Source organism: Diadema antillarum, unplaced genomic scaffold (genome assembly GCF_040938485.1).
Source record: "Diadema antillarum isolate AM-2024a unplaced genomic scaffold, OU_Dant_1.0 seq00001187_RagTag, whole genome shotgun sequence".
In the NCBI taxonomy this organism is placed as follows: Eukaryota; Metazoa; Echinodermata; class Echinoidea; order Diadematoida; family Diadematidae; genus Diadema; species Diadema antillarum.
This window is the reverse complement of record NW_027271986.1, coordinates 418,167-433,666: the sequence shown is the minus strand read 5'-3', so window position 1 is coordinate 433,666 and position 15,500 is coordinate 418,167. Positions and strand designations below refer to the sequence as shown.

General features: G+C 37.1%; 1 protein-coding gene across 1 annotated transcript in view; it reads left to right on the top strand.

Moving 5' to 3' along the window:
- Positions 1 to 15,282, top strand: part of LOC139744536 (uncharacterized) — a 149,068-nt gene extending 133,786 nt beyond the window's left edge. The window contains exons 9-15 of the mRNA XM_071654966.1: positions 551 to 790; positions 6,447 to 6,575; positions 7,694 to 7,804; positions 8,355 to 8,534; positions 10,787 to 10,973; positions 12,232 to 12,404; positions 14,964 to 15,282. Of these exons, the coding sequence (XP_071511067.1) occupies positions 551 to 790; positions 6,447 to 6,575; positions 7,694 to 7,804; positions 8,355 to 8,534; positions 10,787 to 10,973; positions 12,232 to 12,404; positions 14,964 to 15,256 (1,313 nt within the window). The 3' untranslated portion in view covers positions 15,257 to 15,282. The remainder of the gene's footprint in view (positions 1 to 550; positions 791 to 6,446; positions 6,576 to 7,693; positions 7,805 to 8,354; positions 8,535 to 10,786; positions 10,974 to 12,231; positions 12,405 to 14,963) is intronic.
- The last annotated feature ends 218 nt before the right edge of the window (positions 15,283 to 15,500 follow it).

Genomic DNA, 15,500 nt, shown 5'->3' with positions numbered 1-15,500 from the left:
ATTTTCTATCGAAATTCATTTCATTGATTCAAACTAACTTTTGCCAAGACACATCGTACGAGAATTGAATATCTATTGGCTTTTGGCAAATACATTCATACCCAACATTCAAAACATTCAATTACGCAAAACACAGATAATTAATGGAAACTAATAAGCAAAAAGCAAATGCTGCTCATTTTGCCTTTCATACTTAAGAACTTAATCTCGAATGTCGAAAAGATGATTTCTGCAAACTCGTCATAAAACTATTAAGTTGTTCTGTGTAATGTTACGCCAGTGATTACACACTGTAATGAAAAAAGAAAATCAAAGACGATATATAAAAAGAATAATAAAGTCACTCTTGTAACCGATACTCATACTGTCGTAGTGAACAAATATTTTGAGTTGAGAAATATGTATTGATTGAAACAGTGGCTGGAAGTGACATGAAAGCAAGGTTGTATTTCCTACTCTAACAAACTATCGTCAATACTTTGATGTAATCATTTTTAAAACAAGATTGAATAACCGATGTCGATTGGTCAATGTATCTATTGTTCTTTAGCAAGGAATGTTGACGTCACTATCCTAGTCTTGGAGCAAGTCGGTGGGGCGCCGGTGTCTGGTGCCAGGATCCGTACCTACGATATCCGCCAAGGCGGGGATGCTGCCCTCAACGAAGTCTTCACCCAGCTCAACGGCGTGGCGAAGATTCCAGTACCGAACGACGCCAGCATCATCGTTGTCGCCTCTAAGCCTGGTCATCCCACGACATCGACGTCATTTGATGTCCGCAATAACGAGAGTAAGTCACAGTCTTATTAAAGGGATGGTAGAGTTTTGATGGAGATGGGGCTTTATGTTTCCAACATTTTTTGTCAGATAATGAGAAACCTCTCATGAAATATGAAAGAGCAAATCTTAAGAGGAATTCAAACTTTACTCGATAAAAATTGGTTTTAAAATGGCTGAGATATTTCAAACAAAGCGATCCTGATAAAAGGTGAGACCCATCTTTTATAAGGATCGTTTTGTTTTACTTTGTTTTTGGCTATCTCAGCAATTTCAAAGCTGATTTTCATCAAGTAAACTTTGAATTCCCCTTTGTAGTATTGTATGATCTTTAACATTTCATAAGTGGTTCATTGTACCTCGTAAAAAAAACAGTAAAGCTGAATCTATGATCCCAACCAACACTATGGCATCCCTTTAAAGTTCTTTGTCGTAATGAAACGGTAATACACAAAACAAGCTATAACAATAATATATTCTAATCGAAGCAATATCGTTGTTTTTTATATTTATACCGTTATAAGTACTATTAATATTGTTATCATTATTGTTGCTATCAACACTTTCATCCTGAATAAATGATGAAATATTTATTATAAATGGGATATGATTATGCTGTACTTATGGAAATTGGTACGAACACATTAAATCAGCGAGAAAAGATTATTTCTTTATCTTTCGGGAAAGGTTGATCATTAATACTAAAAATAAAGATGCCGTTGCCCTCTTTATACTTGCTCGTTTGAAAAAAAAAAGAATATTGAACAAAAGTGCACAATGATAAGTTACGATTAAACGCTAGTCTGATATGAGAGGAAACCGTGTTGAATGATTACCATGAGTTTATTTGAAAAATAAGAATTCATTTCTGAAGCCATGAAAAATATTTGTGCAGTTATCGACGAATTGAAAGTAAAGTTGTAACGCTGCGTCCACCACGATATACTATTGATGAATATGAAAATAAGTGATGAAAGATTGAAAGGGGAGCTTAGAAATATCATGCATGATGCAATGGTTTCATAACCATCGTCGTTTATGACGTACATCGGTGCCTATTACTCCGAACACTGTGCTGATACTCCTTGAGGGAATTCAGTAAATCCGCAATACATCTCAGCGGGATCATCCTGATGGATGATTCGTAATCATCGTCAATCACTGATGATCGATCGCTTCCCAGCGACGGAATCATCAGCATCTATTTCATGTCCTTCTCGATGTGAATGGGTCGTTAAGATGTGATTAATAAAGCCAGCCCGGGCCATATTCCAACAACCTGTCATATAATAGTTAGTCTCGGCTTAGTTCTATGGTCTCAGATACAATTGTTTTCTCTTCCCCTACCACCGCCATCACTAAGGCGAAACGACATTGGCAGACAAACTAATCAAAAGACACTTCTAATGTAGAATCACGGTGGGGGGGGGGGGGGGGGGGAGGATCATGTGAATAGAGTATGTAAAGGGGTAGATCGCAGTCATTAAGGGGGGGGGGAGTCATGTATTCGATCAAGATACTGACAGATGAAAACGTACATAAAAGAAAATACGTTAGCAAGAAAGACTTAAATTTAAATGGAGAATAACACGCTCACAAAACATGAAAGGTTTTGGTCTACAAAACCTGATCAGAGCGCACTGAATGTTCATAATAATGGACGAAAATTCAGAAGATAGAGATTTACAGTCAAACAAACAAAAAGACACAGACAGAAAAAAAAGAGAGACAGGTAGACAGACAAACCCAGAGGTACAAACAAAGAGAGATATACCATGGATACTGGTTTGTAAAATATATAGATAGAGAGACAGACTGACTGACAGACACATCAGGGTCCCGTTTCATAAAAAGTTGATATGATAGCAACTCTTGCTGGAATGGCAGTTGTCATGACAACGACAAAAATCCAGCTACCTGATTGGCTGTTGCTATAGGAAGTTGCCATTCCAGCAAGAGTTGCCATCCTAACATCTTTTATAAAATGGGGCCCAGAACTAAGCCCACTGACATTATGTGTAAAATTCGCTCAGTAATGAAACGGTAATAAAATTAATAGCTCAAGAGATCGGTCTCATAATAAATCATTCAACAGGACTTCTTTAGAATTACGTAATTTAATCTTGGTTTGTCTTTTGTTTTTATGTTATTCCATGGTGGTTCGAGCTTGTCGATGTCTTAAACGGTCTCCAAGTGCTGGGTTTGGCTTAAAGGAAACGATCAATTACTCCTGTCCAGTTCATAATTGCAAAATAAGAACTTTAACGTATACGGTATAGATACGCGTCTATTTGCGTTGTTCACGTACGAGATAGAATTTAGCACAGTTTCGTTTGAAAAAACAAAAACAAACAACTTTTCTCTGTATGACATCCAAATTTCTCCTTTTTTGAGAGAGAGAGAGAGAGAGAGAGAGAGAGAGATGAAATGAGCAAAAAAAAAATACAAAAAAAACTTGCTTTTAATCAATAATCTCACACGCACATGCAAACAACGTGGGAAAATCCACTATCATCCTTTAAATTGGTGGAGAAGAAGAGATATAATAGCCGAGCAGAAGAGCATGCACGCCAAGATTTTATCACTCATGAAAGATGCATGTAAATCGGCAAGCTGTCACAACATGAGTTATCAGCGAACGAGGTTAATGACACTCGTTATAAGTGGTAAAATGCTATGATAGGTAATCAGCGGATAGGTGAAGATGCAACGCCGACTAGGGCACAGAGATAAGGTACCGAAGAAGAGAAACAAAAGCAGCGCGTGCTGTTGGTGGATTACTGCTGTCTCGTGAGGGACGTCTGCGTTTTTCAATGAACACGTTCTTAAAATACTCTCTTACGACCTCAACCCCATGTTAGTAAAGTTCAAGAGCTGAGTATTGTCTAATATGGACTGTTCTTTAATCGATGATAAGTTCCTCTTAGCTCTTGATCTCACTCTTACTATGGAGATGGGAGTTCCGAGTTGGCATTCCATATAAGGTGTAAAGCAAATGGCGTTTAAGCATTCCATTCCCCTTGACTGGCGGGAAAGTTCAGTGTTCACAATTCGAGATTTATATCTCTCTCTCCCTCTCTTGAGGTTTTCGATTTCTTGTACGACTGTTGTGCCTGTTTGGCCTAGATTGTGGGGAATATTCTTGACTGCAATGATATGTCGTTGACGCTAATTTGCAGTCAAAGATTTGTCCAAGTTCTACCAAGTTATCATTGTTATTATTAACATTATTTTTGTTATTATTATTATTATCATTGTAATTATAATCATGATTATTATTATTATTATTGATATCACTATTATCTTTATAACGAATGCCATTATTATGTTTTACTACTAGCAGCATTATTATCGATATTCTTATCATAACTATTGCTATTATTATTATTGATATCATTTTTTGTTATTATCATAATTGTTATTATCGTTATCATCGATATTGTTGCTACCAGCATCATGTAACGTTGAGTTTATCCTCGTGAGTCATTTTACAATCATCACAATTAAACGCCAAGAGAAATAAGTTGGCGGGGGGGACGGAGATGACGAAAGACTAAGAGAATTAGAGCGAAATAAAGAAAATAAAAGAAAGAAAAACGGGGAGTGGCGTTGATATCAACTGACTTATTCATTTTATGAGCTTTAACTCGTAAGTGGTCTCCATTCAGGAACGATGTTCTCATTAATTTCCATTTTATCTTTACCAGCTCGATTCTGACAGTGTTGTGCTTTATGGCACACGCGGCTCCCATTACAAAACCAGTGGATTAAATGACATTGTTAGATGCTAAAGAAGTAACAATAGGCAAATTGCTGGGATGATATTTTTACAAGCATTGATTAGTGCGATCCTCATAGAACAGCTCATTGAGCTGAGGTATCACACCTAGTATATTACTCTCCCTTGTCAACACGTTGCGCAGCACTAATATCTGCGTCCATCTATCTGTTAAGTAGATTTCCCCTTTTTGCTACTGTTTCATATTATCGCAATCAAAATGACAATTACATCGTCGATAATGGTAACGGTATTGATAGAAGCTAGTTTGAATTATATTTTCATCATGGCCATCCTTATAATTTCTTTTAAATTACATTAAATTCCGTTTAAATTCCGATCTAATACATTAAGTTTCCAATCTAATACATTTAGTTTCTGTGCTCTATTTATATAGGAGAGGACGCAGCATCTGTCCAAAAGAAATGATGCTTTCAAACCAAAAGTTCATGAACTAACAGTCATATGGCTGGGTGCGTGCTATCTATCTTCGCAGTGGAATTACCAGTCTCTTCTCAGTTGTAAATTCGAAAGATTACGTTCTATTTTGGCAGTTTTCCATTTTCCATCCTTCCCGAATTTATGTTAGACTTTTGTTGCTCAAAGAGGGGTTTAGCAATATCTTGAGCGGAGAGACTTATCCCTTAAGCACCCGTCGAGACAGTGGGAGTGAACGCATATAGTTATCAGAAGAGCGCAGACTGTACTCTTGACATCAGTACCAACAAAGGATGACAGTTTTTTTTTTTTTTTTTTTTTTGGGGGGGGGGGGGGAGGGGAGGGACGTTTTCACGCCTGCTAGCCATCATGAACAATTCATTGTTAAATACAGAGGACTCGAATTAGAACCAGTTTGCTGACGATGAACATGTACTACACGTATCATTATTATCGTAATTCCCCATTTGAAAGTAAAGATTTATAAACCTATAAGTATGAGTAAGAGCAGACAGATGACTTGGGAGGGGGGAGGGGAACCCGGGCAAAGGATTAAAGGGAAGCATTGAACTTCTCAATTCGAGACGAAGAGGGAAATTGCAACAGCTATCCAAAAGTCTGCTAAAAAAATCCAAATATAGAAGGCAACATAAATATGGTGATTGATTAAAAAAAAGAATTCTTACCATTTTTAAAGGGATGATCTAAAGACCATGCTTCGAATTATGAAATTATTATCATAAAATATAGAGTACTTTCTAGTGGTTTAAAGTTCATCTCTGACGAAAGAGAAATTGATCTCCTTCGTTAAATTACTAATGATAAAATTTTAGTGTCTCAAGAGATAATGATGTTGATGAAGACAGTGGGGTATTTTTCTATGTTTTGATGGTAAAGCATTCTAAAAATTAACACATTATTACTCGGGCAGGTAGGCTCGTATGACCCACATACACTACACTTATCACTTTCCCCGTCTGACTGACATCCTAAAACCAAACTTAGTCATGTCCACACTTCCCATATGTTGTAACCTTTCATACCTCCCCATTGAAAAGAAAAGATTTAGGGGTAAAGGATTTGGCTCAGGGGCACGATTGCATTGATAGGTCTCGATCCTTTGGACTTCTCATTGAGAATACTTGGCCACTGTACCGTGAGTGCGAAGCGAGTTTTGAATGATATTGCTATCTCATGTCTTGTACCTTCTATAGATTGACCAAACTGGTACCATTAAGAGTTTCAGTTATAACTCCATATTATGTTCGAAAAAACGTAATAAGAATCAACCGAAATCAACAAGTTGAGAAGCCCTTTTCATGGGGATTATTGATTGAACTCTAATTCCTTCTGGCTGGTAAAGAAAGCGTAATTCTAAGATGCGACATGAGTATCAGCTATCATCTGAGTCCTTGGAATGATTGACTTATATGTCACCTCTTTGCCTCGTCAGATAATCTGGTAACCTTGACCCTAACGAACTACAACGACGGTGTAGTCTTCCCATACCCGCTGCCGACAACTCGTACGTTCTCTTTTTCTGACCCCAACGCTGGAACCCTCGAAGTGGAAATACCTACAGGTAAATTTAAATTTATAAACTTAATTTTTGCTTTCTCCTATTGACAGATGGGGGTGGAGTGAGAATTTAATTCTTACAGATTCTTGTGTTGCCCTTTATTAGACATGTCTTGTTAATTCACTATTTGAATGAATTGATGGATACAAGATATTAACACTATGATGTAAATGGCTAGAAATCGAATCGGCAAGTTTAGTATTATGATGTTTTGTTGCTGATTAAATCTTTTAATGGTTCTTAAATGTGATTATCATAAGTCTACCAAGCCCTGAGATTTTTTTTTCGTCCCTAAATTGAAACTCTCATTTATGATGATATCTGCCAAAGAGGTATAGAATTCAAATTATTTCAGAAGATCTTGAATGTAGCATTTTCAATTCTACAAACCGACAAATTGGAGCAGTTACTGTGATTTTTGCGTCATATTCCATAGTATCTAACTCCAAATTTGTTTCTGTTTCCACTCTTGAATTTTCATTGCTGTATAGTTCCTCTTATATATGGATGGTATCACACTTTTTCAAGAATGTTGGCCTTTGATTAGCGCATTCCGCCAGTTATGATTGTTTTTTTGACAACTTTCCCTCCCCTGACATTCATACTACATTGTTCATCGTAAATTCACATTCGCACATTGATTAACTTATATAACATATATCAATTTATCTGTTTAGTCATTCAATCTTCTATTAGCAGTGTATGCTTAAGTTTGCCCAATGTTTTACCGAGGGCGCCTGCGGACTTTACATCAGAGCTGGTTGATAGATAACAACACGCTCTGACTTACACGTATAACAACCACAGAGTATGTACGTAACATTAAAGAATAAAAAAGGAAAATGCACAAAGATGGAAAACATAAGATGAAGAGTACAGTTATAATTGAAAAGTGAGAATTTATTAGATATTTATATTATGTAAATCAAATATCATGTAAACACTGTGATATAAAAAAAAAATACGCCGTACGCAAAAAAAAATGCAACATAAAAGATGCATCTTTAATACCCTATTATTCTTGCAAATTTGATTTAATGTGTCATCTGACCTATGACCTCTTCTTCCTGTTCTGCTCCACATTATTCCTCCTCACTGTAATCGTTGTCTGTCTCTCACAGGTGGTCTGAACATGACACAGGGACCCGTCTCTATCGACGTCCTCACCGTCGACCTGTCCGAACCGGACAATTCCAAGAGCGTACCGGAATTGAACGTTCACACAGGGGACGGTAAGCACGACAGTAGTATCGCGCGGTGATCGCTTCCTGAATGAAAAAGATGAAGCAAAATAAGATGAAGACGGGAAAAGAAGAAAGAGAAGGAGAAGAAAAGACGATGAAAACGAAGATGCATATAAACGAAAACGGAAAACATTAAGTATATGAAAAAGAAGAGAAAATTGGGACCACTAATCCGTAATAACGAGAGTCTTGTAAAGTTGCAGAAGATCGATTTCACCCAGTGTTGATTCATGTATCATTAAATATCAGCACGCTAATTTTCTGGTGATCTATAACATGTATTTATGTCGAGAACCAGATTTAGTATTGTATCTTGAACTTCCCATAGAGATTATGTTCTAAAAGATTGAAGAATCAGAATATAAATTCGTTTTCTTTTGGTCTGTCTGCTTTAAGAGCATAGCTATTCCTTCAATATCCTTCTCATTCAAATATGATTTTTTTTTTTTTTACTTTCATGCAATAATCTATCTTATTTTCTTGTGTGCTAATGAGAGGCATTCATTTTCGCCACTCTCCACTCGTTTTACCTTCCCAGGCGAAGAAGCCGATAAGCTGGCCGCATTGGCAGTGGCCGAGATTGCTGTCACAGAGCCCGGGTCCAATTCAAAGGTGGATCTCACCGAAGCGGCTACTATTCGCATTCCCGTGTCAGAACGATTCGCCTCAGTCCAAGTCGGCGACGAGGTGCCTGCCTGGTACTTCGACGAGGCCATCGGTTAGTGTCTTGAACCTTGAACCTTGAAGAAGGCTGGAAGAGTACCTACAAGGATCGATCAAATAAAATCTTCTCGATTAGGCTTTCCTTTCTCGATAGAGTCACAGATGGGTTATGGTTTGAGCTAGAATCTAGGAGGAAAGAAAAAGAAATGTAAAGACCAGGGAGAGAATTGTGTTGCAAATAAGAAGAGAAAGTCACATAGTAAAATTGTTTAGCAATTCAAATGTTTAAAAGCCATCAATTGGTAGGTCATGTAGAATGACGTTATTAAGATACCTTAAGATGTATATTGGTTGTTTGTTCGTTAACTGTTTTTTTTTTCTTGCATCAGCTTCTTATATCGCTCACAATAGTCATAATGGACGGTATGGTTTTTGGTTCAGATGGGGACTCAGATTTTAACTTTTTGGGAGATAATTACAAAGCACAGATATGAAAATTAAGCATGAAAGAGCATACAATTCTAAAAGGGATTCAAAGTTTATTTGATGAAAAACTTAGTTTTGAAATGACTGAGATATCCAAAACAAAGCGATCCTAATAAAAAAGTTGGACCAATCGTTTATAAGGACCAGTTTGTTTTGCTTTTTTTTTGGTCACATTTACATTGAACTTTGTTAAAAGCGCATTAAATACATATTTGGACATATCTCAATTTAATGTAAAATTAAACACAAATTAGAAATATGATAATCAGTACTCATCGTGATTTTAATTACTTTAGATTTCAGTAAGCGCTGTTTTCCCTATACAGACTTTACCATCATGGTACCGTTCCAACCCATGCGTCACTACATAGGTAGCATAATCATCCCTGCAAAATCATCCAAATTATCTTTTTTTTTAGGTCAGATTTCTTTTTTTCGAAGGAATTGAAGAGCGTCAGAGAGTAATTCTTAAAGATTACCAAAAATAATAGATACCACCAAAGCTTTTAAAGATTTTTATAACACACTTACTCGCAGTTTATCGATATTTCAGTTCAATTCAATTCAATTCAGTTCAATTCAATTCAATTCAGTTCAATTCAATTCAATTCAGTTCAATTCAATTCGATTCAGTTCAATTCAATTCGATTCAATTTGATTTATTTTAATTTAATTCATTTCATTTCAATTCAATTCAATTCAATTCAATTCAGTTCAATTCAATTCAATTCAGTTCAATTCAATTCAATTCAATTCAGTTCAATTCAATTCGATTCAGTTCAATTCAATTCGATTCAATTTGATTTATTTTGATTTAAGTCATTTCATTTCAATTCAATTCAATTCAATTCAATTCTCATTTCATCATAATCAAACATTAGGGCTCGTATTCGTAAGTTTTCTCATTTGTTGTTAAACAAATAATCCTCTTATGACGCTTTCCGTCAAGACAAGGTTTCAATTCCTTTAACCCTAGTGCTTCTAGAACCAGATTTACCTTGTATCAACACTACGGGGAATTACAGTGTCTCAGAGACTAGGTGTTCAAACTGAGTATATGAGACATTAGGAGGTGTAAAATAGTGAACAATGAGGGCGTTCTCTTTAAATAGCAATCCATCGAGGACAGAGTTAGGGTGTGTCTCTCAGTTCTCCGCCAACCTTTCCGGCCTGCATGACCACACCCTGTTCCTGCCTCCCCCCCCCCCCCACCCCCTCCCCCCTCACATTACATGGCTACATTGTGGGATTGCTCTTTAAAGACCTGCACGCTTTGACAGGTGTCTATTTGAAGTGTCGTTACAAGGAAATCTGCTTGTCCTCAATGGGCTAACCTTTGTTAGAGAGAGAAAAAAAGAATAATATTTACGTAAACGAAGTTTTAAGCAAAGATTTTTATATCGATTACACTGTGTGAGTTTTCAGAGCCATCGAAACAACTAAAGAAACATGTAATTGTTCTTTGCTGTCGTTTCAGTTCCATATTTTCATCCATATCACTGGTACAAAATTCATGCCAGCGCAAAAGAATCATGACACATTCTATTCGACATGGAATTATAGTTAAAGCTTGTGAAAAAGGAACAAAGAGATTCCACCGGGATTCGAACCCGAGACCTCGGGATGGCTAGGTCCGTGCTCTTATCGACTAAAGCTATGGAAATCGCTTGAGTGCGGTGTTCGTCGCAGTAAGGTTAATTATTGGATCCAATTAATGTTGTAAAACCTGCAGATATGGCGACTAAAACGAAGGTGCATGTCTTATTTTCGTATCCTTTTTTTATTTGTATTTTTTGTTCTCTGAATACTTTAATCTCACAGGTCTTTGGGTACAGAGTGGAATGGGAACGATCGAGGAGACCTCTGATGGCGGGCTTGTCTGGGTGTACCAGACCGAACATTTCACATGGTGGGCGGCCGCCTTTCCCTGGCCTGTTACACAAATAGTCACCGTACACACATGCTTCACTGAAGACTGCTCCACTGTTGCTCCCAACACAAGCGTTGTGTAAGTGTCTTTGATATGTTTGAACATCCATCGTGTAGATTCAATATACAATACAGAGTAATCATCCAGACCTTGAACTTTTTTCAGTGCTTTTTTTTCCCGATATGTGAATAGTGGAATAAGCAACTTTTAGGCCCTACCTGGCATGAATTTGATATATTTAGTTGTCATTTACAGTAATTATAGTAAATTTGGCCTTAGATTAATTTTCATAAGAATAGAAATATTGAGATCACCGCTTATTATTTGTTTTGGCTGTCCCGAGTTTTTGCGGGGTAAAATCCACTTTATTAAATGATGTTATTACAAACAAATGTCTTGGGACCACTATATGATGATGATGATGATGATGACGATTATTATTATTACTGTTATTATTATTATCATCATCATCATCATAATCTTCATCATCATCATCATCATCATTATCATTATTATTTGTAGTGGTAGTAGCAATAGTAGTAGTAGTAGTAGTAGTAGTTGTTGTTGTTGTTGCTGTAGTAGTATGATTATCATTATCATCATTACCGTAACCATTGATTATTACCTATATGAGGTAGTTTTGCGGGGCAATTGTAGTTGGTATTTTGATCGGTCGTCGCGGTCAGGGGGCGATATTAGTGCGTCGTTCCGGGTCTCGCCATAAACATGTAAACATTCCGGTCAATCACAAAGAGGCGACATTCACAAATTTGGGACACACGCACCACAGAAGAACGCCAATAAATCAACTGGTACAAGGTCGATCACTTCCAGCAGCACTACGCGTCAAACAATAACTAGTCCATTCTGCTCAAGAACTGCACATTGACCATCAGTTATTACAACTCTCCAAATTGAAACAGAAGCAAAAACGAAGTGTAAATACGTTCAGATGTTTGAAGTTCGCCTGTTACAACTACATAATGTACAACGTGTATCGTTGCGGTTGGAGTTGAATGATGTACATTGATGAACAATTTTGCAATTATTCGACATGTTGGTGATGATCTACAGGTAGTCAAATGTGGCTTGATCTGTATCATAGTGTATAGACGTATTCACATATTTTCCTAATCTACCTAGAGGATAGGTAATGATTATGATATTGACTAGCCTTGAGGGAGAAACCAGATTAATATTGCCCGCACTGAAAGAATATTGCCTTCGTCTTCGACTCGGGCAATATTCTTTCAGTTTGGGCAATATTTTCTGGTATCTCCCTCAAGATCAGTCAATATTATATGATTATTCAACTCATGTATATTTTTCTTTTCAGTGTCTGGGGAGTAAATTTCTACTACCAGCTTCAGCTGACCACATCAGAGGATGGATCAGCGCTGGCCATCATGCAGACATTAACTAGGATGCGTATCATCCACGCATGCAGTGGCGAATTCGCCGACTACGACATCACCGAAGACGTTACCGACATCATCTTCAAAGTCCCAGGTAAGTCGTCTTCCATCAAAACCTTCCTTCGTTGATGTTTGGACGGTCAAACTTTCCTGCTGGAAAGAACACAATGTTCCACAGTGTGAGAAACACAGTGTCAACACAGTGTGAAATCTCTTCACACTGTTAGACTCGAGCGTTTTAACAGGGTAAACGTAATGTGAGTAATCAATTCACAGTGTGAAATACAGCATTACCATGTGCACACTCTGTGAAAACCACATGCGCACCACAGTGTGAAACCGTCTTCACACTGTTAAATTCGAGCGTTTTCGCATAGTGGACTATGTGAACACACTGTGAACACACTGTGAGACACTGTGCTCTTTCAAGCAGGGAATTTGAAAGGATCCATGATATATTATTGTTCGAGGTGATGATTCGGTCTTTAACTTTTGCAAGATACTAAGAAACGACTTTCATGAAATGTTAAAGAGCATAATAACTCTAAGAGGAATCGAAAGTTTACTCGATTAAAATCTGTTTTGAAATGGCCTAGATATCCAAAAAACAAAGTAAAACAAAGCGATCTTAATAGAAGCTATAGGTCCCACCTTTTATCAGTATTACTTGTTTTGAATGTCTCAGTCATTTCAAAACCAATTTTCATCAAATAAAGTAACTCTGAATATCTCTAAAAAATATATATGCTCTTTCATATTTCTTTAAAAAAAAAGGGAAAACCCCCAAACCGTTAGAAATCTGTTGCTCCATCTCAACCGAAACTGTACCTGCCCTTTAAACGAAAGAAGCCAGTTTGGGGTTCCGCTTTGCGCATGAGCAGAATTTTTTTTTTTTTACTGAGATAAGCATCTGAAATGTAATGATTATTCAGATAATCCTTGAAAGGTGGATTTTGGTAATATCGCTAGAAAAAATTTGAAATATTCAATGCAAAATAGTGAAATTGATGCTTTCCCAAATGTTCATTGACGGATCATTCTGGTCACCTGGTCTGCGCAAGTTCATCATTAGTTTAAACATGATTGACGAATTCCATCAGGGCTTGTTACGTCGAGCAAGCCTTTGCGTAATGTCACTGTAAACGAATGAAGTGCCTTACCAACAAAGAAAAAAAAGAGGTCATTCGTACCAATGTGTACATGAGCTGAACTCCGAACTGCCTTATGATTATAATTAAAGACCATAAGCATTTCTTATATAGGTTATCGGTGCCTCGGCCGTTGCACATGGGGAAGAAATGTGAAAGGAGAATATTACAAAGAAAATAAAAGAATTTATTTGATGTTGGAAATTAAACCTAGATTGAAATGACTTTTTCCATGCAGGAAAGATATGGAAGATACAACGCTCGAACATGATATACTGTACACACGCAAACGAAGAAATTTTAAACAAAATCCAGCTTTGCGTACATACCTAGCTATCTTCCGCTCTATCATTGTCTATAGTTATTTTTATCATCTATACAGAAGTTCAAGTGGCTAGTCAGTTAGACACCAGACTGCACAGCACGCTAAATCTTGTCCGTAAACATTCACATTAATTATCCATTGCACTGCTGATTGATGGGAGTGCGAGTACTAAGAATTATTGTTAGATGTTGTACAATAATAAGATCGCAGTCATGAATCGGATATCTTATATATATTCATGCTTTCATTTTTCATCTTCCTATATCGCTCTACCTGTACACACAGGTACAGTCACATTTTGTACATGCATCCCTTTGTCGAAGTGACCAAAATTCTCATCGATAAACCTGCACATAGCCGGGCTTCAACTTTTCACACAGATAATACTATCTGCTGCCCTCTTCGGCGCTCTCATTGTATGTCAGTTTTCATCCGTCACAGAATAAGGACGTGGTGGCAAATGATACTGCTTCACAGATATTATCTTGTTATTCAACGTCGTCTGCATTCAGACACTGGCCCTCAGTACCACGTACTTAAATGAAATAGCATCTCAGCATCTTCTGTTTTCTTTAAAAGTTGAATTACAGCAGAACAATATGACAAAAAAAAAAAATCCCAAATACTGGATAGAATCTGCTAACGTTGCACAGTTTGCATTTCGTACAATTATCAGGAGGAGAAAATTGTTCAACATCGATCTTTGAATATGTAACCATAGTTTGCTTGAATACTATATCTTTACTTTTCTTAACTTAGATTGCTTTCTCTTAATAAGCAAATGATAAAACATAACATGAAGCAGCAAACCTCTAGAATATTTTTCATTTTCATTTTATTTTTATTTTCGATTGCAAATACATAAAGCATAACAAATTATGATAAAAATGATGTCTAGCTTGGATATTCAAAGGAAAATACAAACATAGAACAAAGCGGTGTCAGTTTCAATCAAAGTAAAAGAATGCCAAAGAGAAATAGTGTTGGAAAGTATTGGAAAAATTAATGAAAGACATGTACGAGCAATTCCTGCTTGTTATATACCATTTCATTTCATTTCATTTTAGCTGCAGCCAGCTGCAGTACCTCTTTGTTAAAATAATCATTTACTTCCCCAGAATCTCTCTTTTTTCCTGCAATTATTTCTAAAACTCGTAACTCGCTTGCTTCACCATTACAGATACCGCAAACCAGGGCTGCCAAGATCCCGGAGATATTCAGAACGGTGTGCGACGCGGTACTGGCGGTTTCACTTACGGTGCCGAAGTCACGTACTACTGCAACCCAGATTACGCCCTCCACGGCAGTTCGCGTCGAGTATGTATGCCATGTGGTGACTGGAGCGGTTATCAACCTTACTGCGAGCTCGAGGAGTATATTTCATCGTCGGTTTCATCGTCCTCCCCGGGAGAGAACACTTCGCCCAACAAGCTGTTCACTGAGGAACCATTTGAGGGTTCGGGTGACCTTTAAGACCAGTCATTATTCCTAACAAAAAATATTTTGCAGGCAGCGGCTTGTACAGCACTTGCTTCGTGTTTCTGATAAACTGTCCCGTGTTTCTAACTTCAGAATCTAATGAATATTCATGATCTTCTGACAAGGGTTACATGTAATTAATAAAAGCGTGTGAAATCGACCATCATGCAAAATGCTGCCTGTCCTACCGGCTCAATAAATAGCAGACATATTGGCTATACGGAATTATATTTGATTC